Source organism: Hirundo rustica, chromosome 2, assembly GCF_015227805.2.
Source record: "Hirundo rustica isolate bHirRus1 chromosome 2, bHirRus1.pri.v3, whole genome shotgun sequence".
NCBI lineage: Eukaryota > Metazoa > Chordata > Aves > Passeriformes > Hirundinidae > Hirundo > Hirundo rustica.
The window spans coordinates 108,194,432-108,221,654 of record NC_053451.1 but is presented as its reverse complement, the minus strand read 5'-3'; the positions used below and the strand labels follow the sequence as shown (position 1 = coordinate 108,221,654).

The 27,223-nt window shown below is 37.9% G+C and overlaps 1 protein-coding gene across 6 annotated transcripts in view; it reads right to left on the bottom strand.

The window, feature by feature from the left end:
- The window catches only part of GK (glycerol kinase), a 46,401-nt gene extending 19,908 nt beyond the window's left edge, over positions 1-26,493 (bottom strand). For 3 of the 6 annotated variants that reach the window (XM_040089176.2, XM_040089170.2, XM_040089179.2), the window contains exons 1-17: positions 26,367-26,434; positions 18,845-18,918; positions 18,163-18,269; positions 17,539-17,616; positions 16,502-16,581; positions 15,396-15,533; positions 14,849-14,958; positions 14,088-14,154; positions 13,502-13,519; positions 11,609-11,644; positions 10,936-11,003; positions 9,587-9,629; positions 8,830-8,910; positions 6,929-7,007; positions 4,987-5,083; positions 3,410-3,494; positions 49-169 (exon numbers count right to left, since the gene is read on the bottom strand). In XM_040089176.2, the coding sequence (XP_039945110.1) occupies positions 49-169; positions 3,410-3,494; positions 4,987-5,083; positions 6,929-7,007; positions 8,830-8,910; positions 9,587-9,629; positions 10,936-11,003; positions 11,609-11,644; positions 13,502-13,519; positions 14,088-14,154; positions 14,849-14,958; positions 15,396-15,533; positions 16,502-16,581; positions 17,539-17,616; positions 18,163-18,269; positions 18,845-18,918; positions 26,367-26,432 (1,348 nt within the window). In that variant the 5' untranslated portion in view covers positions 26,433-26,434. Of the gene's footprint in view, positions 1-48; positions 170-3,409; positions 3,495-4,986; positions 5,084-6,928; positions 7,008-8,829; positions 8,911-9,586; positions 9,630-10,935; positions 11,004-11,608; positions 11,645-13,501; positions 13,520-14,087; positions 14,155-14,848; positions 14,959-15,395; positions 15,534-16,501; positions 16,582-17,538; positions 17,617-18,162; positions 18,270-18,844; positions 18,919-26,366 lie in introns of all 6 variants that reach the window. The other 3 variants (XM_058424211.1, XM_040089181.2, XM_058424214.1) reach the window with 2 other exon arrangements.
- Between the last annotated feature and the right edge of the window lie 730 nt (positions 26,494-27,223).

The following is a 27,223-nucleotide window of genomic DNA, read 5'->3' as shown; positions in this document are numbered from 1 at the left end:
AATGTTGTTTTCAGCATTAAAAAGAAAGGAACTGTAAATTCATCTTACCTACTGGAATACAGAGGATGTCTGATTGGAGTTGCATGAGGATTTTGTTATTGGTCATTCCTCCATCTACTTGTAACTGACTTAGTGGAATCCCACAGTCCTTGTTCATGGCATCTAGAATCTTAAATAAGAGTAATGCATGTTACAGTTTAATTGCACAGAAATGCTCTGATACTCTCTGAATGTAAAACACTGATACTACAGCATCTGCTGAAGAAGGTTAAGCAGATGCTTCCTCACTCCTAAAAATTAAAAGGCAAAACAGACGTAATGACAACACAGTTTTGTTTAATATACAGCACGTGCCTTCTCTTCATTACAGAAATCCTAGTGTAGGACACCTTTCTCCTCAGGTGCTCTAGATGTAGCCTATGTACTGCTTACATGGCCTGAGAGGAATTTTAAGAAAAGCTGAGGAGAACATTTATCAAAGCTAACAAAGGAAACCACAATAATAAATGGAGTCCTCCAGATGATCATCCTTTGTCTAGATACTTTCTCTAATTTCATGGATTAAAGAATTAAAACATTTGAACTGGCAACCTGGAAGACTCTTCAATAAGAACTGAGGAATGTTGAAATGTTTTGAAAGAGCAGCCTCTTCATATATTTTCAATTAGTTGTTGAAAATTGAGAATTTTATATCAAACATGACAGAGAGCAAAAATAAACTGTTAGTGTAATTTTTTGTAAAATTAGGTTTCTTTCTTTTGGTCACAGTCTCTAGCTGAAAAGTGTTGAAGTGTTTGCAAGGGATAATTAACTAAGATTGAGCATTTAATTCACTGATGCCTCTCAATATGCTTTTTAGAGAGTTTCCTAAAAATATAAGACTTTCTTCAAACCTTAGTTATTGGTAACACCATGGCATTACTGCACAAGCACCATTAAATACAGAAGAGTGTATTTTGTAGGGTTTTGTGAAAGCAATTAGTTAAATGTCTCATTTACATTTTATAAAGCTAGTGCATAATTTTTGTTCACAAGTTAGACATTAACAAGTACAGAATTATTTTCTCTCTGTAATTTTTCAGTGTATTTAGATAAAAAGAGGTGTGTTTTCCTCAGCTTTAAATGATAAAACAACACAGATCACAAAAAAAACCAAAGCTACAATGCATTCTGCCCTGTTCTGCAGCTCACAAAGTATCCAATAATACAATATTTACCAGCAAAACTCAATATGCTATTCAAAAAAGAACAAAAAAATTGTAGGCTTGCAAGACAGACTACATGGAGATGAACTATCCAGGAGATTCTGCCAATTTTCAGAAAGTAAGCCAGCAAGGTCCCTTACCAGAAAAATCTTTAGTTCCCTTAAAGGAAGTGCCCCGGATAAACAAAGGTTAAAAATTACAAGGTAAGAAGAGTAAGGCCAGTTTTCATGGTGGCAGCATCTGCCAACTGGTCTGCACTGTTCAATGCACTAGAAATAAATTGGAAACCAGGATTCTTGCACAAAGTTTGCTGGCAGTACTATACTGGTACTTATTTCCTTCACATACATCATTTTATATTTGTCTAAGGTGATATTGTCTGCCTTTTTTACTGTTCAGAACTTCAGCACCATTGGAGGCCCTGGGTTTGTTTACTCCTGTGTAAGAGCACGTTGGATCAACATGCACTCAGCAGACATCAAAATAATAAAAAAAATGGTAGAAGCCAGGAAGGGATGAAGGAACAAAACAAATCATGGTGCTGCTGCTGCTATCTCTGTTGTATGGAGGTTGGATGAAGAGCAAGGATCCAAGGATGCAGATTCTGCCTAATGACAGCACTGTGCAGCTCTAAGAACTGAAAAATTGCATATATTTCCAAAATGTCTCCTGGAAGAAAATACCTAACAGGTGCTATCTGTTTTTTTGGATAACAAGGTACTCAGAAAGAGTGAATGTCACAAACAGGCAAGAACTCCAAAGAAGGTGACCCCCAATGAAGGGTTTTCCTGAAGACTTCCATTTTTACTGGAATTTAAGAACTCTGTTTCTGATAAGGCAGAACTAATGATGTATCTTTAGAAAACATACATAGATTTTACGTGTGTCACTAGGATTTAATTTGTTCATTTAAGAGTGTCCAGTGACTGATCAGGCACTCTTGTCATTGTGATAAAATCAGAGTGACTAAAGTATGGGGAAGTGTTAGATCTGTTCAAACAGTGAACTTCACCCTCACTCAGTCTGACAGCTTTATTCCCCCCTCCTACTCCCAGCCACATGCCCTGCCTTGCATTCTGACATTTGCTGAATGCCTCTGTGAGGCAGCTGAGGTCATTAATCCAGCAGAAAAATAGCCCAGCAAAAAAAAGGGATAATTTTCTGCTGGAAAGTTCACTGAGCTGTCACATGAAAGGGAATGGATGGGAGGATGGACAAGGAAAGAGGAGCAGACAACAAATCAGTTCAGTTGCCTGTAACTTTACCCTGACTTCTAGTACAAGAATTAGAAAATTAGAATGCTACTTCCAAAATCCTTCACAACCTTCTGAGGACTGAGGCTGTCAGCATAGCTTCAAAAGCAGAAGACTGGGTGAAATTTCTGTCAGTCTTTTTCAATGAGTACTATATTCTATGTCACTACGTAAACAGCACACTGCCTCCCTCATCTTATATGGTTCGAGCAGGATGCTATTTTAAAAACCAATATGTTTAAATAACAGCAGTTTAATTCATGTAAACAAATTAAAGCTTGACTGTTATCCTGCAAGGTCTAGGGATTTAATTTCCTCCCGTATTTGCACAGAGCCCAGGGACTGCAAACACAGGGAGGAGTAGATGGTGATATAAAGATTCAATGCTCATACTGATATCAACCCCTTTGATTTGGCTGGGGGATTCATTTCCTCTGTGAGAATTTTGGTTGGCTGTTACTGAATGCCAGCTGAGGCAGCGAAGGTTGGAACAGGCAGGAAGTGAAGCCAGATTTCCCTTGGTATGTTTGCTGCTGTCTTGCTTTAACTCCTTTTTGTTCTTGTGTACCAAAAGTGACATAAGCCATCTCTGTCACAGAAGACCATCAAGTGGAGGTTCCTACACTAATGAAACTTTGTAGTTATGACACTGGCTCTGCCATTTTAAACATTCTCAAAATATTCACAAAATATGTTCACCTTATTTTACATGCTGATAAAAAGCAGCATTACCACTCCAAAGAAATGTACCACTCAAATTTAGCTAAGTCCACAGGAGCAATTTTTCAACATCAGCAACAAGTAAAGACAAGAATAGCATCCAAGTACAATATAAAGCATATGACTAATCTTCATTAAATCTTTTAGTGAAAATCTCCTCTTTTCCTGAAGAGCTACAGTTTCTGTTATCACACTAATTTACAATCAATTTAGGACTCAATTTGTCTTTACCTCTCGTGTTTGAAAGCAGACTGCTTCTAGTGCAGCAAAGGCGATGTGGTTTTTATTTGTAAACTGAGTAAGGCCACAGATGATACTGTTGAAGAGAGAAAAAACCCAATTAAACTCAATTAGGACACTCCTCTTTAACAGACATAAACCTATACTTCACACCTAGGTCTTCAAATCTCATTCAGTTTCATTGTATGAAGACTACTTTTTAGTATTAAAAAGATTGTTTTTCTTTAATCTAAACTGTCTCATTTTCCTGACAAGATGCTTTCAGGCTCCAATCAATATAGTTGCCATAAATAATCCGTACACACACAAACACCCCATAAATTCTAGTCTGTCTTTAAGAAAAAAAAAGAAGAATGATTGAGGTTGATTTCCCCTTAAAAAATAATATAAATTATCACTAAAATCTTAATAAATTCTCTAATGGTTTCAGTTCTTAAGGAAAAGCTCATATGAGTCAGTGCCGTTCTCTAAATGTTTGAAATTGTTTTCAGATCTAGTCTGATCGTTAGTTGCTTCTGAGCCTTCAAAGAGATTTTTGGGTATGGGAATTATACTCCATCTAACCATAAGTCAGCTGAATTCTGCCAATTCTGAACAGCAGAGCAAGTAACCATTTTTTTTTCTGTTTCAACAGCTGAGGAACAGCATGGTACTACACAGAAATGCTGCTGGATACATCCAAGTTCAAAGATAATAAAGAACATTTTTCATTGTTACCATTGCAAAGATCAGTTTTTAACCATTAAAAAGTTAAGCACTGTGATATGAAAAACTGTAAAAACATCTAACTCAGAGATTTTTCTTTTTCCTTAAAGAAAAAGATACATAAGAGAAGCATCTAAATTCTAAAAATGCAACTACTTGAAACCTTGAGAAAAAGTTAGCCTTTAAGACTTCTTTTCCCACTCCAGGAAAGTTATTTTATAATTATATTTGTTATGCTTCCATGACTGCTATGGCATGTTGTGATCCCAACAGTAGGCAAGCTCACAACAGCAGAGAAGACAAATGAAAACCTATTGTTTGAACTATTACCAGGTGGTTGAGTCTGAACTACCAGGAAAGGGATTGGAAAAAAGGAATAGAAAATAATTTTCAATAGACTGGAAAGAAAGCTGTATACAAGGGGAAGGAGGTAAAGAGGGAAGGAATTACATAGCCTGAACCGAACTCAAAAACATTAATCAGCACAAAATTCATCCTTTACTACTTTTGTTGCCTGACAGTTCACAGAAATGCAGACTTCATTCTTTACTTTAGTGAGACATAAACCCTTTCAAAACCAGATTTTTTTTTTTTTTTAAGGAAGACAAGGAGAGGAGAGAAGAGGAAGATGAATAGTTGGACTGGCTAATCCTTCCTTTTCTCCCAGTAGCAGTGACTGTTTTGAACACATTAAATATAAAACAGAAACACAGTAGCTCATGAAAATACTACAGAGAATGATGTATCCAGACACATCAAGGCAACAAAAAGGACAATTTCACATACCTGGAAAGAATGGTATTTGATTAAATGGTAAAATGATTAAATCCCCCTGCAAATGCAGCATTCAGTCAGATCCTTACCCCCTTGCACTGGGCTCCCAGTATGGTGCATACAGTCCTGAAAATGCTGGCACAAAGTAGCAGCCATAAGAAGTACCCACTTCTGCAGCCAGGCTTTCTAATGCACACACAAAACACTTATTTAGCTTTTCACAACTGTACCAAAACTTAAACACAGTGCTTAAAAGTGTTATTATTTAATAAAAAAAAATATTCAGGATATCTTAGGTAGTTACAAATATAATCCAGTCATGTATACAACTAGAAAATACAATTAATGCTGGCAGTCTGCTCATTGTTAACCAGTTTTCCTTTTGCAACAATATGAACAGAAGATGGAGCATTGGGAGTTGTGCGAAATGTAAAATAAAAAATGAAAAATCAAAACTGAAACCCAAAACTGTGTACTCATTATTCTGACCTAGATTTTGTGAGGTTTTCAAATGTTATCTATCGTGTGGGTAAACAGTGCAACCTTCAAAACAGTCCAAAAGGTCACACTTTACTCACATTTAAGTCAAGGCAAGCAAGTGAAACTGGATCAAGACCAAAAGGAGTTAAGAACTAAATTCCCATTAATTTCAAATGGATTTAGAGCTCCGAATTGTCAGCTTATGTATTTAATCACAAGGTCAGCTAGAATGAAATCTGAAGTGTTTTGATATTAGAATAATAACTATGGATATATTAACTCCTCAATACCAAAATATTTGTAATTTTAAAAATTATATTAAGACAGAATGACAAAAGAGATCATGCTAAGGAACAGCTCTTTCCTATAATAAGAAAGGAGCATCTTCTTTCTGCTTTTGCAAATTTCTTCTATTTGCACTGATCAGAGAAACATAACAGTATGGGAAAGAATTAGTAAAACAGCTTCAAAAAAATCTTTTTGAAATGATTGTTTCATACAGACTCCACTTACAAAAAAAGGAATGAAGGCAGAAGGAAAGACAAGTTCAGTGAAACAGGAAGAGATGATGAATCTCTATGTGACTTTAACAACACTGACAAGGTTAAAGGTCCTGAAACTCAAGCCTTCCGAAGAGGTCAAACTTGTTAAACTTGTGAAGAGATATTGTAGTCTCAACAAATGGCTAATTTATGTGACAGCAGTTTATATTCTTCTGTATGATCTTCAAAGCTTGCTTTCAGGAAAACAGACTGATGCTCTAAGTTTTTGCTAAACCTTTGAAGTTTTACATAAAATTTTAATTCTAAATTTTAGAATTTAAATAAGACGGCAGTTTATCAAAATTTTGTAATGAATGTGTTTGCAGTCCTAAATCTCAGTCACTTTCAAATTTTTGCCCTTGCATGCTACTGACATTTTTTATTTTCCAAATTTTGATATGTTCCTAGTTTTTATGTTACAAACCAGCTTGTTTCAGTTCATTTGAATCAGAAAACATCAGCTACACAAATGCTAAAGGATTACTGCATTCTTAGCCAAAAGAGATTACCCTCCTCCACATCTCCTTTAAAAGGCAACTTTTCAAAGTGAGATCCCTAACTCAATGGATATGAAGCCTTCTGCATAAATATTTTCACTTGCAGGGCCTCAGGTTCTCATGTTTATGACAAGAATATGTAGGTTTAGGATCAAATATATGTTGGTTTCTGTAACACAGATTTAAATACTCTTGGCTCTGGAAACTTCAACACTGTATAAAAGCAGGAGATACTCTGTAAGTAGAATCTTCCTGAATATCTGCTTACTAAAAAATAAGAGATTGCAACAGAGCAAAGCTGACAAAGCCTTTCCAAGACTGTGTTGATAGGCTGTATGAAATACATGTATCAACAACAGTGAGCTCATGGAGCAAAGTAAATTTTGTTGTGTTTAAACACAGCAAAATATATGCACCTTTCAGCTTTTATTTACTTAAATACTTTGAGATTTCATTCACCAGTAGAAACATTGTGACATTGGAAAACTTAAAAAACTGAACTCCATACTCACCAACTTCCTGTGAAGTCTTAGCAATACCCAGATTGTCCCTCAGCCAACGAACAACAGCCCCAGCTATCGCAACAGATCCCTGAAGGAAACAAAGTCACTCCATTAGGAGACAACTGGTGGCTTTGAGCTGCTTTTGAAAAGACTGAGGAGGAGAGGTCACTGTGGCCTCCACCTGCAGGCTAGCAGTCAGAGCTTGAAGCACTCCCAAGTGTGCTTACAACCAAATCACAAAGTTTCTCGGCATCTGGAGACTGCCATGTAAAGAGGGCAGCCTGTTACACAGACTCCAGGTAGAAAAGGTGCATATTGTATGCTTTTTTCCATGAAAGGAAGTCACAGTGACATTTCCTAAGCAGTTTTCTTGTCCTTCTAATTATGTCTTCTGAATACACAGTTATGAGGTTCAGTAGCCTCACACTTCTTTTCCTGACACATTAATATTTTTATGTTTTGATTTAAAAAACCAAGACTAATAATGTCTAGTCTAAATACAAACATCCAGAAAGAGAAAATTTAGGCACTTGTGCATTTGCCAGCAAAACTTCTCTCTTGCCTCAGCAAATGGCCCTGAATGGCTTCATCACATCACAGATGGATGGCATGGCTTCATCTAACCCCAAAGCCAAGTCCAGTAGACTAAGCATTAAGTAAAACAGTAGCAGCACTCTATTTTCATTCAAAGACACTGCTAGAAGGGACAGGGGTATTTTTTAAGCAGCTGGCTATTGCAGTCACAAGATACCAGAAAATGCTAAATCCACATTTTCTGCCTCTTTGCAGAGTCTCAACCAGCAGATTGTAGATGATTCTAGAATGGACAAAGCACACTTAACAGCTTATGTTGAAGCCATGTTTTCAGGCAATATCATTAAAGACTTGGAGGTGAAGAAGCAGCAAATGGCAGGTGTTTCAGCATACAGGAATTCAAATCACTCAAGACAGTTTCAGTTCTTCCTTTAAGAACGTGGGTTAACGAAAAAACAAACCTCTCACACTCCCACACAAAATAAAAATCCTGGAGTTTGCCAGGTCATGGCAAATGCAAGATTCACTTTCCTCAGGGAAGGAAAAGGAAATAAATGCCGCCTCCCACATCCTAATAAGTACCATAAGCCACAAACTATTCTTGCAAAGAAGAAAAGCCTGTGTTGTCTTTGTTTCACATGGAAAACACAGTCTGTCTACAAAAGTTCAATATCAGCATTCTGTTTTGAGAACAGTTACTATATTACAGCATTTAGCACATTAAACAGCGCAGATGAAAGAATAACCATTTTGTTGTTCTAAACAAAGCTTTGGGCCAAACAGGTGCTCAGTTGATCTGTGCTTCAGAAGCAGAGCTTCAAAACAATGAACCCCAAAGTTTAAGCATAAATACAATTTTCTACAGAATTTGTATGCCCTCAGACTTGTTTGGAGCACTGAGAAACTAAATTCTATAAGTAGGCACCTGAATCAAAGAAGTAAAAAAGCTAAATTGTTAGAGGATTTGTTTTTCCCGGGAATTTGATTCACATTTTTAAAAGTGAGAAGTAAAAATCCATTAGAACAAAATAAAAACATTTAGCTATGACTTTTATTATGAGGTAATAACTGAAACATTAGTATTTCCCCTCTTTTTTTTTAAACCCAATTTAGTATTAAAAAATTATGGCATTTTATTTATAGTATTCATTAGCTCAGAAAGTATAAATGATGCAATGAATAAATATTTTTTATTAGATTACATGATATAGACTGGAGATGGGGATAACCAAAACCACACAGAAGCCTTCAGGCCCACAAGCATAACACAGAGCTATTTTCATTTCCGCAGAGCTGAAGATACCATAAAAATACCAGATAACAGAAACAAATAAGAACATGCATCATTACAAAAAGGAAGAAACTACTGAACTTACCTCTAGTGCATAAAAAGCAGGTTTGTCTTTGCCCATTTTGTAAGCTATTGTGGTTATAAGACCATGCTCAGAAAACACAGACTAAACGGGGCAAGAAATGGTAAAGCATGAACAGAGGCCAAAAATACTTAAATAGAAACATTCAAATGATAATAAACAAGGGAACATACTTTCAAATGAAATATGCAAAGTTTGAACAAAGTAAATTATCAGTCACTCTAAATAAATATCTAAGATAGAACACTCAGATTACTGGTGCTAATTCTTGTTTCTGTAAGCTGTTGCAGATCTTTCCCTATACCTTATAGAAAAGAATTGGGGGTCTTTAAGGGGAGATGTAAATGAGAAGGAAGCCACAGTTTTGTGCTATTTATTCAATTCTAACTACAAAGAAATAGTGAGAGAAAATGAAGGGAAGAAATAAAAGAGCTAAGACAAGGGAAAAAAGCACATGGTTAAATAACACTTAATCCTGTCTGGGTGATAACAAGAAACATATACAAGGGAAGAGCAAGAAACTTTTTAAGAAAAGTTCTGTTTGGAAACTTAAGGAGGTAGGAAATGGAGTCTTACAGAAACACCTCAAAAAATTACTTTTATTCTTTCAGATTTCAGTATGTGTTTTTCCCTTTGTCTGGCAATATAATTGTTGTTAATAAGTCCAAGAATGGCTAGCATTCTTAAACATAAGTGTTTCAGAACTTAAATAGATTGTGAAAAACAAAAAAACAAAAAACAACTCAAAAATGCAACTGACCTTCTGACCTGTGTTGCACAGCAAGAAACAACCTGTTCCATACCTAGCATGAAAGCAAAGCAAAATTAAAACCAGAATGTTTAAAGAATAATCTGTTACTGGAATCCATGAGTCCCCTGTGAAGAATCAAAACACCACTTTTTGACCCTTGAAGGTTTTGCTACCATTAACTGATGATAAAACTATTCTCAAAAAGTTGATTTTAATGCAGCCTGAAGCTGAAAAATCTAGTCACACCTCTCTCTCACACTATTTTTTGTCTAACACTTGATCAAGGAGAGATATGGCTGAAAACTAAGTGTAAATTCCTCTTTGGTGGCAATGTTTACCCACTTCAATTTAAGCTGGTTATGAGAGCGACTTTATAAAACAAATATTTCACAATATTAAAGGGGAAATTGTAAGAAACTTTGTTCCTGTCACAGGAGGGTTTTCGTTAGACATATCCCATTCAAAAATTTTTAAAAATGGCATGTTTCCCGTTTGAAGACCAAATCATGTATGTGTGTGCATATACACTCATACAAGTACAGAATACTACAAACCACTCCACAAAAAACTCCAAACCACTACTTTAAGAAGTTATTCTCAAGAAAAATATTCCTTACCAAACCAGTACTGAGATAGCCTTCAGTTATATTTGGAAAAAGAAATAGTAAAGTAATAACAGAAATTAATTAAAACAAGATAGACTAATATGTAATCATACTTGTGAAAATTCCATACTGTGTATGTCCCTACATGCCTAGTTAAGCACCTGGTTCTAAATGAAATACTAAGTCATTTCAGCAGACAGGTTTTCCTCCAATGATTGTTTGATTATACCAGTTGCCTGATTTAACTGATCAGCTATTTTAAACAAAGGACACTAAGAGGCTGAGAAACAGGAAAAGCAAATGTAAAATCCTCCACTCTGAGCTAGACATAGAAGCAAAACTTAGCATTGCAATGGAAATAGACCTTTCCCATCTAGCAAAGCTGTGTCATTCAAGTCCGTGTAATCTAACTCTGTCCTGGATTTGCTTAACATTAGGTCACCATTTAAATGACACTGCAACTGTTTTAATCTGTGTTTTGAAGAATGTTAAAATGAAATCCCCACTGTCACATAGAGATTTTCCTCACTGTGACTGTGTTTCAAAATATATCTCACAAGCCATGTAACTTTAATATCTTCATTACTTTATATGAGCCAAGACGTGGTTTACTTTGTGGGTCAATACACTCAAAAGGTAGATCTGTAATTACACGTTAACTACAAAAGAATTTGGCAGTTGCTTGAAAGAGAACATAATACTAAATTCAAAACAGAGCAGTGTGTTTATCTTATTACTTTCCTAATAACTTACGTGTTTTTTGCTTGTCCATCTTGAAAACACATTTGCCCAACAAGAGCAGCATGCTGGTCACCCAGGCACTGAAAGTGAGAGATTTTTTTCCTTTAGCAAATGTCCTCATATGAATTACATATTTGACTATAACTCTAATCTATTAGTAGCACATGGGTAATTGAAAGTGAGGAAAAACCCCCAGAGAAAAGCTATGCTTTTTATTACTCTGCCCTCTGTAAGAACTGCAAATGAACTAAGTGTTGTGCTACTTATGGTGAGCAATTTAAAGAAATAAAACCTAAACTTTACTATCTTTATACTTGTTATTGGAAAAAGCTGAGAATTTGCCCAGCATTTCTGGATTATGTGCATACTTCTTTTATATATATGAAGCAGAACTTGCTTCCCTTTTTGTAATGTTACTCATTTACTTAGAGATACCAATTTTCCAACAGCACTACACATATGCATGAAAGCTCTCACTTGTATTTCCACAGCCAGACCTTAATAATAATGGATCAAGCCAAATAGTGATTCATCTTCAAAAGTTTACTTCCTGTTTAACCTGAAGTAAAAAACCAAAAACTTAAATCATAGCAGGATTCACTCATCTTTAAAGCTTTTTCCTGTGAAGCTATGTTCATGCAGTTCCAGGTTGTCATGCCAGAATCAAAGTTGAAGTAGGACTTACCCCAGAAATTGGTACACCTGTCAAAGCTCCAGATTCCTGTTTTGCAAAAAGAGAAAGAAAAACTCTGAGTTTGGATTCCATGACTAGAATTGAAGGCAATGAAAAATAAGCTAAACTTCTAATGCCCAAAGAAAAACAAAGAAGGATCATGTAAGCAACATGGTTCAGTTCAGGTGTACACTTTGTGTCAGCTTAATGCAGCTCATGTCTAAAACACTAAGAAACAGAAAGCAGGAAGTTTTACGAATATACTTTATGTGACCTCAAAAGTTCCTAGCATAAATTTTCTTGAAAAAATACTATACAGAAAATCCAGTTCAGTGAAATCTGTGCAGTAAATGCCAAGTGTAAAATGCAAAAGTGCAAAATGGTCAAGTGATTAGGAAAAAAAACATGGCTGTGGTGACATCCTAAGCAAAGGCAGATGCCTGATTTTATGATACAGCATTTTAAGTTTCATATAGGCTTTCTTCCAAACACTACCAGAGTTTTTTGGTTACATTCCTGTTACAGAATCATAAAGTCATTTAAATTGGAAAAGACCTCTTAGATTATCATGTCCAACTGTTAAACTAGCACTGCCAAGTCCACCACTAAGCCAGGTCCCTAAGTGCCACATCCATAAATCTTTTAAGCACCTCCAGGGATGGTGACTCGACCACTTCTCTGGGCAGCCTGTTCCAATATTTGACAAGCTGTGAAGGCTCTTGTTTTATCACTCACTACATGTGAGAAGAGACCGATCCCCACCTGGCTACAACCTCCTTTCAGGCAGTTAGAGAGTGGTAAGGTCCCCTTCAGAGCCTCCTTTTCTCCAGGACAAATGGCCCCAGCTCCCCCAGCTGTTCCTCATCAGACCTGTGCTCCAGACCCTTCCCCAGCTCCATTCTCCTTCTCTGGACTCACTCCAGCCCCTCAATGCCTTTCTTGCAGTGAGAGGCCCAAAACTGGTCACAGCATTTGAGGTGTGGCCTCACCAGTGCCCAGCACAGGGGGACAATCACTGCCCTGCTCCTGCTGCCACACCATTGCTGATCCAGGCCAGGTGCCATTGGCCTTCCTGACCCCCTGGGCACAGCTGGCTCATGTTCAGCTGCTGTTCACCAGCACCCCCAGCTCCTTTTCCTCGGGGCACCTTTCCAGCCACTCTTCCCCCAGCCTGCAGCTCTGCCTGGGGTGGTTGTGACACAAGGGCAGGACCTGGCACTTGACCCTGCTGAATCTCATAGAATTGGTCCAAGCCCATCACTCCAGCCTGTCCAGATCCCTCTGCAGACTCTTGGTGCCCTCCAGCAGATCAACATTTCTGCCCAACTCAGTGTCATGTGCAAACTTAGTGAGGGTATCCTGAAAATTTTAATTATTTAACTAGTTCATGACAATTTCTACTTGTCTCTTTAAACTGTTTTTTTTGTGCAGTTGTGAAAATGCATTTTCAGTAAAGCCATGCAAGTGTATTTCCAATCCGAATTTCTTTTTCTTTATTTCTCATCTTAATTAGCTCGATTTAAGATAACAGTTTATAAATGCACTAAAAAGCTCTACATGAATCTGAAGTTTAGCTGCCATAGAATTAATATTTTTAGACAGAATGGGCAGTTTTTCTCATTTATAAAATGCTATAGCTAGCCAGTAGCTGTATTTTTTAGCTCACTATAAAAAGAAATATTCAACAGCATGGAAATTAAGACAAACATCTACATTGAGATCACATTTTAGAAATAATTTTGACATGAACTCTAATTGTAATATCTCAGATTTGGAAACACACAGCAAATTTATTGGCCTAGAAAGTGCACTTTTCTTAATTCTTAAACCAATGAAAATGCACAGCATCTGAGCAGAATGGGTAAGATATAGGTGGTCAGCCTAATGGAAGAAGCCTCTACTCACCCGGCTAGGACAGATTTTCTACAGCCAGCAAAAGGAAGAAAAAGAAAAAAAAAATGGAAAGAAAGGGGAAGAGAAACAGAAGTTCACATTTAAAGTGATGAGCAATCCTGTTCTGGTGGTCAGGCAGTATATTTTTCCATTTACCTTGCTCATTCAGCTTAATACAACTCACTCTTATCCAGCCTTCACATAAATAAATGTCAGCAATGACTTCTAGTGGCAATTCCATTAGCACATTAGCAAAAATATTTACATTTCAGGGAAGTTAGAGTTCTGTTTTTAAAAAATCCATCTTGTAACTTGTCTTCACTACAAAATACACGTATTCTTATTTAACAATAGCTCAAATTACCAGGAAAAAGAATGCAAAATTGCAACATCCAGTTTATCCAGTCTTGAAGTTCATGATTTAGATGCCACTGTGTCAGAAGAATTGGTGCTGCATTGAAGTAACCAAATACTCAACTTCCTATAATACTATATAACAGTAGATAACAGCTACTATTTGACAGATAATGTGTCAAATCCAAATGGATACAGTTATATTTTTATAAGATGAATTTCACACAAATACTGGAAAACATACCATCAGACCATAAATCTCAGAGGAGCTTCGTACGCTTGGAAGTATTTCCATAGGAATATCAAAGAACCTGAACACAACAAAAAATAATGTGTATTATATAGTTAGTGCGAAATCAGAAAGCATTTTGCATTTATTTTCTTCAATAAGCTTAAGCTATAAAGGAAAAAAAAAATTATAAAAGGAATTTTACTTCTGGGTTTTAAACTATAGCTATGTGTTTTTCCACTTGTTACAGTGGACACCAAATTTTGGAGTAAAACAGCATGTATTTCAACCTTTGAGGACATATCTAACTATTTTACATAGAAATTCATGCCTCTTTCAACAATATCTTAATAATACACTTGTTAGTTAATTCAAATTTCAAATAGGGAGACTATCATTCTAGCTGCTGTACAAATTTGATTAAGTAATAGTAAAGAAAGTATTAAATCATCATATTCTGAGTTGGAAGGGACCCACCAGGATTTTCAAGCCCATGCAGGGATTGAACCCACAACCTTGCCATTATTAGCATCATGCTCTAGTCAACTGAGCTAAATTATTTCAATGAACCAGGACTCCACCTACAAAAAGATTCTACTACTTTTAGTTAATCCAAACCGTTGTAAATTGGACATCTGGAGAACAATGAATCTTAGTTATTAATGTCAACAGTAAATAGAACAGTACCTCCTGATCTTAGTTTAGATAAGAGATTATTACCTTTAAATGGGTTAGAAACTATTTAAATAATAGTATTACTGAAAAACTGAGCTTACTTGCAGAGGTCAGGATCCCATTCCAAGGAATGAATGTTGAACAACATCGTTCTACTGGCATTGGTGACATCTGTACAGTGAATGCCTCCATTCTTTCCACCTGTCAAACTCTGAAAAAAAAAAAAAAAAAAAAAAAAAAAAAAATCACAGCATTCCTCAAGGAGCGATACAGGCTTACTCCAATAAATTACAGAAAAAAATCAAGCTCACAAAGTTTTCACCTTGGGATTAGGAACTCTGGTATTTCTGCAACAACTAAAGAGGCAGAGCTAATATGCCTTTCTAAAGTCCAGGATTTTTCTGAAAGTTTGAGCAAAGTTTTACAGCAAGCTATAATGGTAAACTACACATAAGCATCTAGAAAAAAACATATACTGGTACAGGGACAGTGAAAGTTCATCTGGCAAGGAACTTTATTGGAATTTCTTTATTAGCTTTTATTTCCGTCATTGTGTCATCAATGGGCACCGTGCATCACATGCACAGAGATTTACATAATATGGAAATTCACTGTAAGAAGAGTGGTAATAAACTCAGAAATACATACCCATATAAGCCATGAATCAATAGTCCCAAACAGAGCTCTTTGATCCTCGACTGCTTCCCTAATCTCTTCCACATTATCCAAAAGCCACCTAAGTTTCACTGCACTAAAATAAGTACTAAGTGGAAGACCGGTTTTAAACTGTAAAATTAAAAAAAACAAAATTAAAACACCATGCAAATATTTTTTTCCATAAATACTGTTTTTATATGTAAAAATGGTGACAGTAAGGGAAAATAAACATACAAAACTCAGAGAAATTACATAAACGTGTGTAATTATTTAGGTAAGTACTAAGCATATAACATGCAAGTCTGAAAACATCAAAATCAAATGACCTGTGCAATAACGGACAAAGATCAAAGCTGATCTAAATGCAGTTCAAAGATCATCTACGTGGAAGAAGTTGTTTGCAGAAGGCCTGTCTTATCTAGGATATCTCCATATGACTAGACAATAAGTAACAACAACAAAAAATGAGCCAGGCAACACAGGAAAGATGAAATTAGCATTCTACTAGAACTTGAAAATTGAGCAAGTTTACACACTTTTTGACATCCATTTCCTACCTATAGGAAAACATATAAAACCCCATAATACTTATTCAATCAGTAGAGGACAACTTCAATCAAACAATTTTGACACCTTTATGCAAGCATTTATTTTCCAAATTGCTATATATATGCTCACAAAAAAAGAATGAATTTGCTCTTTATGAATGATCTTTCTTGTTCTCAGTTTGGATGCAATTAATTTCAATATTAAGGCATGAGGATAGATAATATATTTCATACCAGTAAATTATTTCCCAGGTTTTTTTTTTCTACTTGATCTTAATTTTTATGTTGGCTAGATAGCACAAGGTTAGGTCTCACTATTACTCATTTAACTTCTGTAGTGAGAAATTAAATGAGTGTTAAACATTTATTTTAAGGAAATTAAAAATTTTCTAGTCTCAGATTGGTGTCTTATGCTAATTTTTTATTATTTGACAAGCTAAGAAGGGACTAGAAACTACATCTGACTTTGTTTTGGAGAATTTTAAATACATATCCAAAACATTATATATTGCAACAGCTACCATTTAAATGTTCTGGAATATCTCCTACCTTAGAAAAAGTTTTGTTTTTTCCTGGAATTCTTTTAAGAAGACGTTCAACTGTTGACTGGGTTCTCAGGTCAAGCCACACTAAAAACATTAATAAAATCAATTGATCATGTGATTTAATACACAAAAATGTTCATACACATGTTCAGCCTGCTTCTATGAAAACACAGGTCTTGCTGATGAATTCCTGTCTATCTTTTCATGTAATTGAAAGAATATTGTGTTGCCACTGTGTTTTAAAGACCCTGTTGTAAAAATAAAAATGGTTTGACAAATTAATTTGATTTAGAAGAACAAACGATTTGAGAAAGATGCAGGATTTTCCACAAATAGGATATTTACTTTATCAGAATATAAGCAAGTGACTAATGCTACTTTGCAGCAGATGAATGTGACTAAACTAAGTGGTTAAAACAAATAGCAGGTTGATTATTTCTATGTAAACTATCAACTAAAAGACTATGTTTGAGTTATCAAGGTATAGCTGGCTTTAAGATAAAGCTGTTAACTACATGGAAGAGTCCTGGGTTTACAGTCATACTATGCCAAACTTTATCTGGCCCTTAACATGACCTAAAAAACCAATTTTAGACAATTACTATTTTTCAGCTGAAAATATCTCAAAAGCTAAGGTAAGTTAAAAATAAAACTCTGAGTATGAATTCATTAAGTCATCAATAAGTATTCATTAAACTACTTAACATGATTTTCTTTTAAAGTTAAATCAACAGCAGCCTGAAAATTTCGAAGGAAGTGATCGCGTGCAAGCTAGACTATCTTGTGTCAGTAACCCCTCAGAAACACTGGGGGTTTTTTGAAAAACAATAAAGGGGTTTATTAAGTAATAATTTTTATGGAATAGGCTTTTTTAAACTGCACTGGTGTGTATACAAACACACATCTTACAACACAGATATCAAAAATCCAAGAAATTACGAGGCTAGGCCACAACCAGATTTGCACTGGAAACTAAAAAAGCATTTTTTCCACAACTTGTTCAAACTATGATATTACATATTCAGAAAGTATAATAGTTACCAATAGCATTATAAAGAGGCTCTCCAGTTGTCTTGTCCCAAACCACTGTTGTTTCTCTCTGATTGGTGACTCCAATGGCTTCAGGACAAAACAGAAAGTATCCTTTTCAGAAGGTTTGTTTTCCCCTTTTTTTGGGGGGGGGGTGAGAGAGGGAACGGAGAGGTGGAGAGGAGGGAGGAACAGGTAAGGAGAAGAGGAAAGTAAATGGGAAATAAAAAGCTTCAAACTTCTTCAAGGTATAATCTAGAAATATTACTTCTAAGAACTCATTTTTGCTAATTAACCCATATGCTCTGAACCTCTCTCTTTTTCAGCCACAAACTGAGACAGCAACAACAGTGAAAGGGAAAACAGCTTTCCTAAATTAAAGTCCTAAACTAAATTTCAGAATTTCTTCATCACTTGTCTCTGTGATTTTACAAGATTAGGTTAAGTCTACTTTGTACATTCTGCATTGCTAATATACACAAGGGACTTACTTTCTCATTATTCCTCCCCAAAAAACTGCTTTCAAATTTTGTTTGAGGCTGGCACATGCTGCCACCTTTCTATTTATTAACTTAAAAACTATGGTATCTGAATTGCTCAACCATGAGCACGTTAAAGCCCTCTACCCACAAGTACCTCTTATGTTAGCGATGTCTATGTTCAGTTCTTTCATTTTCTCACAGGTCTTTTCCACACATTCATAGACAGAGTCTAATATTTCCTTTGGATCTTGTTCCACCCATCTTTAACAAACAGTAAACATCAGTTAATAAAAAATTAAATAAAAAGAAAAAAGAATACTGAAAAACAAGCCGAACATTTCAATACAATTACAGCTAAAAACATGCCTTACATATGTACACACAAAGAGTTTTGTTTTGTTTTGTTTTGTTCCATACAGAGGGCATTGGCAGCAAATGGTAGGTCAGTTAGGAACAAACAAACAAACAAAACCTCAGAGATCAATATTTCTATGGACCAAGCTGAAGGCTGTGATTCAAATGCAAAAATCACCAGCTTTATCACCTTAAATGAGATGCTAAGTCTCATTTAAACTTTAAACTTCAACATTTAGATGTTAAATATGTAAATGAGTGATCAGAGCCAAACACCAAGTACTTTCAGTTTCCGTAACTCAGGCACATTCTGGACACCCAGTGGGAGCTATTTTATGCCATTTTTTCTGCTCAGTGTTTTATAGCAGTTACTGTGCTACTAAGAATTATTAATCAGCTTCAATTTTGATGACTCATAGATAAAAAATCATAAACTCTACTAAACTGTACACAAATGAAAAAATAATTTAAAAAAATCATACCCTTCTCTAGGGAATTCTTGCTTTATTTCCACTTGATGGTGACTCAAGAGCTCTGCTGTTTCTGCATTAAAAACCTGCAAATAAATTACACAATTGAATTTTCTGTGAACACAGAAGTTTAAACAACAATAATTAACATTTATTCTTTTGAACAAATGTGGTGCTGTGACAACAGATAGTAATTTTCTATCATCAGTCCCAATATGTATTTAACAAGGATTCAGATATATGCGCTTTAAAAATTAAGGTAGGCAAAGATTATTTTGGCAAATGTTGCTGTCACTCTGTCAATTTTAACTGCTTTTTTTTTTCCTTGATGGGATGGAAAAGAACCAGATTTTTTCTTGTGGTGGTTAGAGAAGTTAAACTCCTAATACATTTTAGAATATCTCTCAGTAAAATACCCACTGTTGTTGATAATAACATTTCTTTAGCTCTTGTGGTGCCACTCTATTGCTGGAGTTATCTGTGTGTTTTCTTGGGTTAGCTCATTTTTGGGAAGAGTGAAAATCTGTGATAACACATAGAAAAAACCAAACTGAAGAACAAAAAAGTACCTAGGCAAAATCCATTTTATTTCAAAACAAACTACAAGTACAGAGCTCATGAACAATCTGACAAGAAAAGAATGCCATTGCAGCAACACAACACATCAAAAGAGAAGAACAAGCTGAAAAGTAACTTAAATTTGGATGCATTACAATAATAACCAGCAGAGTAGAGAATCACGAGGACGCTATCAATGGGTGTTCTTAAGGAATCACAAGCTAGAAGTTCTGCCTTGTAGTAGAAGCTCATCAAGAATGCACAACAACCCTCATTAACCAGCAGTGGCCTGTTCCCAAATGGAATCTCTGCCCGGGCCAAGCTGAGGGACACCCGGTGAAACATTCTACTGAAGTGAACAGTGAGTGGCCAGAGTTCCTGTGGGAACGGCTCCTTCTCCCCAGCACCGTGCAGAAACTTTTGTGTGAAGACCTAGAAAGTAAAATTTAGCAGCAGGTTCAGGTGAACTGCAGAACACATCGGTAGGGCGCCATCCGACCTTTTTATGGCAAGCAGGGCTGAGCCAGATTTAGAAATTTGCATGCTAAAGAAACATGCTAAAGAAAAATTCAGTTATATGCATCCACCCCCTAGGATACAACTGAAACTTTTCTATATTTGCTAATGCTCTCTTCTCATTCCACAAATTTCAGGAATCTCTCTTAAAGCTTTTAATCCATAAACTCTTGGTGTCATCTACATAGTACACTTTACTCTGAAGTTATTAGAACAACTCTGACAAAAAGGAGAGGGAGTTCTGATTCTCCAGTTTCTTTGGAACCTTCAAGAGTATCTTTAGAGTGAAACTTTGAAGGTTAGAAATGTTCTACTTATATATTAGAACTGCAGAATAATCCAGGCTGAAAGGGACCTTGAGCGATCTCTAGTACAACCTCCTGCTCAAAGCAGGATCAGCAATGAGATTAGATCAGGTTGCTCAAGAACTTTTCTAAACAATTCTTGAAAACCTCCAACAATGAAAATAGCACAAACTCTGGAAAACACTGAAAGCTCCACTGCCCAGGAAAAATCATAAAAAGCTACATGATCTTCTTTTCTGCTATCAGATGGAAAGATTACATAGAAAGAGCATCACTTAATTTTTTTTTACTTTATTTACTTATCTGTGTTTCATCTACCAGCTCAAGCTTGTCATGAATCTATCCTAATAAAAGAGAAAGCTCTGTCAGTACTACACATTTGGAAGCAACCTGCATAACTGGATATGGATCTCAAAATGCTACACAACATACTTAATAGGAGAGGCTGATTTACATGTATGCAGTTAGATTTCTTTACTTGAAATTGCCTTTCTGCCCAAAGCATATTCACATTTACTAGGTTTTTAGAATAAAGACAGAAAGATGGCAGACTTTTTATTTAACTTGTATGTATATATCTGACATACTAACAATGTTAAATATCATGTGGTAATCATTCACCACTAATCATTCAGTATTTCTTGAAACAGAAGATAATGCAAAGGATTCCTACTGGTAGCAGGACGTACAGATTCAATTAGACAAAGTCATCAGGTGAATGTGGAGTGTGTGACTTTCAGACACAGCAATAAACTGTGACAGGAATACATTTTCAACTGATGCAATAACACTATAAATGCACAGATTTTTTCATATCTGTAGAGAAGAACTAGGCAAACACACTTTGGTAATCCACCACAAACAAACCTGCAAGCTTCTGACATTCTCAACAAAAGCAGCAGACACTCCCTGTTATTCAGGGCAAGGGATTAAACAGTTTCACTGGGAGCAGTCCCTGTTTGAACCAGGTTGAACGGGGTCCTGCACACACTGGTCCAGTGGAAGCTGTCCCTGCCCATGGTGGGGGGTGGAAGTAGGTAATCTTTAAGGTCCCTTCTGACCCAAATCATTCTATGACTCTATTCTACACTGTTAAACAGAATTCTGATATGTGGAAAGATGAATGAGTCATTAAATTCAAACCTACAAAACTATAAATAACATAGGGAATTAATAGATCAAATGAGAGCTCAAAGCCTTCTTTTCCCACTCTCTCCAAAAAATACCACTACTGTTGTAAAAAAAAAAAAAAAAAAAATCCATATACAGCCCCCATTTGACAGTGGAGAGATAGAAAAGTAAGTGCCAGTAAAGATGAATAATACAGATAAGGTCAATACATTCCTGTTGAAACAGGTTTCAAGTGTATTTCTGTAATTTGTTGGGACTAGAGGTTTTCAATCCTTTCATATTTATTAAGCACTGATTCGGGTTTATGCTACTGGTATCTCAGTTGTGTGCGGGGGGGAAAGCCAAAGTCAGTTTTGCCTTAATTTTATCAGCAGTAACAATGAGGAATTGTCTAGGCTACTTGGACTTGTACAGCTGTCTTGAACAGAGATGAAAGTGAAAGCTACCAGATATGTACTGAATTCTCTAGTGAGAGATTAAAGAAAAGGAATAAATAACATCCTCCCTTTACTCCCAACAGAGAATTGGAGCTTGAGCCTTTAGTCTCAGGACTGCAGAGAAGAAAGGCCTGCATAGGTGTCCTGTATGTGAACAAGCAGAGAGGCACAGGGGCTGATCACTTAATTCAAGTTTTTTATAGGGTCTTTAATATAATACATCACATCAAGGGGTGCAGTTACATACTATTACATATTATTGTATATTACATTCATGTTTTATTATCTTAGTTGAAAAAAATTCTTATCAATCAATTGTAACAATTTTCAATGAATGAACAAAAATATGAGGCTCATGGAAGTGACACAAGAAGCTGCACAACAGAAAAACAGATATTAGAAGTAACTTTTCATATCTCTCAAGCTTTGTCATGTAACTCAGGTTGGAACAGCCATGGCTTTGCAGACAAACAAGCTCAGAGCTGGAGTTCTGACATTACATTGAAATCAACCCAGCTGAGGCAAGGATAAGAGACAAGTCTCCTAGAAATTACTTTTCTTGGAGGCTCTTCATGAAGAGATCTCCCTCACCATCTAGGAGGTGCTTACAATTATGGGATTTAAAAGTAAAACGACACTGTATTTTAAGTGGCAAGAGCTAGGGGGAAAAAAACTGTATTTACAGTATTTTTAACTCTTCTTGCTAGTTATACAATCAAGTTTTTCTCTTTCCCAAAAGCTCATGATACTTCAGCAGAGGGGTAAAATGGATTCCCCTCTGAAGAGAAAGCTCAGTGGGTATGAATGTCTTCCTTACCTAAAATCAGTTTTTGTTTATTGAAAAGAATGCTTGCAGAGTGATGTAGCTTTAATTGATTGTTTCTTCTGGAGACAAAGTAAAGGAAAAGAGAAATACTTCACAGAAGTGTAAAAAAAAAATGTGCTGTAGCTAACTGACAAACTTAGAACTTAAAGTATTGTGTAGGTACTTCACTGTGTCTTTCAATTCTTGCTCTTCCTGGATGAAATGACAGAAACACTATCCAGCCAATATCTTTCAAGAGATTAAACAATGATTCAGCTGGCCATTAGCTCCTGATCCTAAGACTTTTCACAAAAGAAGTTATAGTGTATTTTTATGATTCTTGAATAATAAGAAATGGAATGCAAGAAAGTATTTGATGAAAATAGTCAGTGAAACATCTTGGCCAGAATTCAGTCATCTGGGTACACTTACTTAGCCTACCCAATTTATGTTCCTGCTTGATATTTTTAAAAAATGAGCCTTAAAAAATTGTCTTAAACAATTACCTTGTACTCGGAGCACTGTGCTCTTCCTGGCAACTCTGAATCTGTTACCCAGGTTCAACTTAACAGGAAAGTTACAATCTCAAAAACAATTACAGATCATTTTGCAAAAGTAGCTAATAAAGGTAAAAGAACCAAAATAGAGTTTGTTGAGGATAAAGCAACCGCACAAAACTACCACGGTATGTGTGCTGTGTGAGAGGCAAGGCTAAATAAGGAGCGACAGTAACAGAAATGCACCTGGGTTCTGGTGCTTCTTTAGCCTCTGTGCTCATACAGCCTCCTCATTCACACAAGCAGGAGAAACAAAACTTCTGTCTACGCACAGGATAATTTACTCTGACTCTCAGGAGGTCACCTAGCCTAACTTGCTGTTCAGGTAAGCCTAAATTTTTAAAACCAGGCTGTTCAGGGTCTTTTTCAGTCAGGCACTGAGTATCTGCAAAGATGGAAATTCCACACACCTTCTCAGCCCCTGATCCTCATAGTGAAACACTGTTTCTTTACATTACTGGATAATTCACTTGCTGCAGCTTGTGTCCATTGCCTATCTTTTCCTGTGCACGTCTGAGAAAAGGCTGGTTCTCTGTTCTCCAGAAACTGTGGTTAGACAGCTAAGGACACCCCTTGCTCTCTCTTGTGAAGAAAGAACTCCTGATCTCCCAAACCCTCCTTCCATGGCCTTGTGCCGCAGCACAGGGATTCCTTTGGCTGGAAGAAATCCAGTTCTTCAAACTCTTGTCCTCTGCGGGGTGCAATATCAGACACCGTGTTCCAGATGCTGCCTCCTAAGTGCTACACAGATGGCAGAATTACTTTCTGAACTTTTCTTAATGTGTGCCACCACAAGGATGCATTGCTCACATATACCCAACCTGATGTCCAGCAGAAGCGTCTTTCTTCACTAAGCAGCTTCTCAGCATTCTGTCTCAAGTGCTAAACTTTAAGTTTATGAATATTCTGGCAGGCCCTTTCTCTGACTGGAATTTCAGTCAACTGAAATTGACCCTCATCTGAAAGAACATTCCGGCCCATTCTCATGGCTACTGATGAAAATCCTATGGGGTATCAGCCCCAGCTACTGACTACTGTGGACACCACTGGTAAATCTGCCACCTGTAATTGTACATTTACACTCAGAACTGCTGACACTACCCTTTGGCCCCATTGGACCTGAGAGTTTTTCACCCAGAAGAACTCTTTAACCTAGTCAAAATCAGATTATTTTGACTAAAACCACTTAAAAAATTAGATAACAGTTGCTCTGAACTACTGAACACACAAGTGCAAAGTAAAGCAGCAAGTTGATTCTGACTTGGTGAAGACAAAAACTGTTGGAAACACCATGTTAAAAAAAAAAAAAAAAAAAAAAAAAAAAAAAAAAAAAAAAAAAAAAGTAGAGAGAGATCAGTGAGAAATGTGACCAAAACAACTAAAAGCAAAAGACCAAGAGAGCCAAGGAAATACTTTGGGCACAGACAACAATATTCTGGTTTAAAATATTTCAAGGCAAAATCTCTCTTCCAACTGCAGCAATCACCGTCCAGCATAGAATTCTCCAGATATATGTATTGTTATCTGAATGACTGAGGTGAGTTGTAGCAGACCCTCTGCACATGCTGCCCTCTTCTTTCCCGCTCCCCTGTGTTCTGATTTAACTCAATGATCATGTACCTTATTTGCTCAAGCCCATATGTAACTTTATTATCATAATGACGTGATCACTCTGCCAAGTTTAAGACAATGCTGCATGTTGACATTAATTGAGAGACACTGAGATGGATACAAGAAGAATTTAAAAGTAACAGACAAAATATACTTCTTGAAAAAATTAGGAAGCATCTGAATCTTCTTGTAGACAGGCAAAATCTCCCCAACTGCATAAAAGCCATTGATGAATGTGTGTAGTGTAAGAAATTCCTCCTAAGAGGAACTTGTAAAAATACTTGTAAGAGCTTAAGTTTTACTTCTACTAGTGTTATCCTTTTAGGATAAGAAAAAAGTTAATTTGGCATATACATAAAAGCAGAGAGAATTCATCTCAATGCATTACAGAGACCTTCTTGAAGTTCATTCCCAAAAAGGACTCCTGACTGGCATCCAAGAGAGCCCACTGGTGTCATTTGTCAGTTTGGAGTTTCTCTCCACCCCCAGAGCTGTGTTTTCTCATTTGACAATCGCATGAAGGTCGTGATATTGAGTAATAATGGTAACATAGGTCAAGAAGATATTCTAGTCTCCTGCTTCATGATGGAACAGTTCACATGGGGGAAGCATTAAAAACAAACAAACGAACAAAAAAAAAAAACCCAGATGGGCAAACCAAAACATTCATCTTCCCAATTCATACTTTGCACATTTGACATTTTATATCTAGTAGTTAATTATCTCTATTCCACTTCTATAGACAAAATTGTCATAGGGCTTTAATTAAGTCAAACTACCATGACTAAACTGACTAGGGGACAGTACATCTGCAGAGATTTGCAAGCCAGAAGTATCTATAGTAAGTTTCATACATGACAACATTAGTTACAGTCTATTGCATAATATAGAAATAACTAGGTCCTTCAACTAAACGGTCAAATATATGATTAATACATTAATTCTCCTATCCTTAAACTTATCTTCCTCTACTGTTTAAACAAATCAGTGTTTCACAAGGCGCGCAGGTTCAGCCACCTGAATACCTATAGTGCACAAGATGCACTGACATTAGGGCTGGAACTGCAGCAGGAACTCCAGCAGGCCCCGGGCGGGTTTTAGCGGGGAACACAGCGGAGTCATCGCATTGTTTAACCACCAGCTAATCACAGCCACCGAACTCGCACGGATCTATTTCTCCAGTACACGAGGACCTTGTCCATTTGATTCCACTCGGGGCGAGATACCCGACAGATTGAAAACCTGTCAGATTGCAAACGCAGCCTGCTCGGAGCAGCGGCACCTCGCAGTCCCCTGGAAGCAGCAGCGAGAGACGCTGGTCTCGGGCTCGCCCCGGGACCGCTCCCCGCGGGACGGGCGCTGCTCCCCGCGCCGCAGGGACAGCGGCGGAGCCGGCACCCCCGGGCCGAGCGGCGCCGCATCACCGGGGACCAGGAGGCTGCAGCCGGGACAGCTGCAGGGCCCTGCGGGCCCGTTCCCCCGCCCTTCCCCAAGGGCACGGCAGAAGCTCCCGCCGGGATGGAGAAGAGTAAAGGCGCGGAAGCCGCGGCTGCCCCCAGGCCTCGGGAGCGCCGCCTGCTCCCGGTGCCGCCCCGATCGCCGCGCTGTGCTCACCAGGAAGCGGGTGGAGCTGGTGCCCTGATCGATGGCCCCCACCAGCGGCCCCAGCGACTCGGCCATGGGGCCCCTCAGCGCCCGCTCCGCTCCCGTAACGGCCGCGCCGGCGCCGCGAGGGCAGCTCGCGGCCGGCGGCGCGTGGCTGCCGGGGTGAAGCCGGCGGCGGGGGCGGGGCGGGGGGCGCTGCCTCGCGCATTGTCAGCCGTCAGCCAATCGGCGCCCGGGGCGCGCCGGGGGCGGAGCGCCGGGGGCGGGGCCAGGCTCGGGGGAGGGGCGCGAGGGGAGGTGTGTCACGTGACGCGCGGCGCGCCTCCCTTCCTCGCCCCGCCCCGGGCCCCTGAGGCGGCGGCGCGCGGGCGGCGGGAGAGGGAGGTGGGGGAGCAGAGGGGCCGCTGAGGGGCCGCTGAGGGCAGCTCCGGGCGCTCCCCGGACAGCTGCGGGACCGGGACCCCTTCTCGGGTCACTTGGGCCTTGAGGCGGCGTTCCACGGAGTGTCTCGCTCTTTATCGGGGAGAGCGGAAAGAAGCCCCGCTCTCTCTGAAGGCGGGACCCCGCTGGGGAGGTGCCAAGCCGGGGTATCCGCTGGAAATCCTCCGTTCAGAGCGAACGCTGCCGAGAAACTGGGCAAGGCAGAGTGATCGTGGATGACCGATATATGTTATGCGTATTTATGATACATTCCCAGAGCGGCTTATTTTATCTTTTAAAGCTTTACCCTGCGTCCTGCAGAGATATTCACTGGCTTTAAAAAAAATGGAATCTCGGTCTTCCTTCCTTACTGCATGTTGGTAACTTGTGGTTCAAGAAAAACCGCTGGTGTTGTAAGAGCTAGGATAGAATTGCAAAAGCCAACA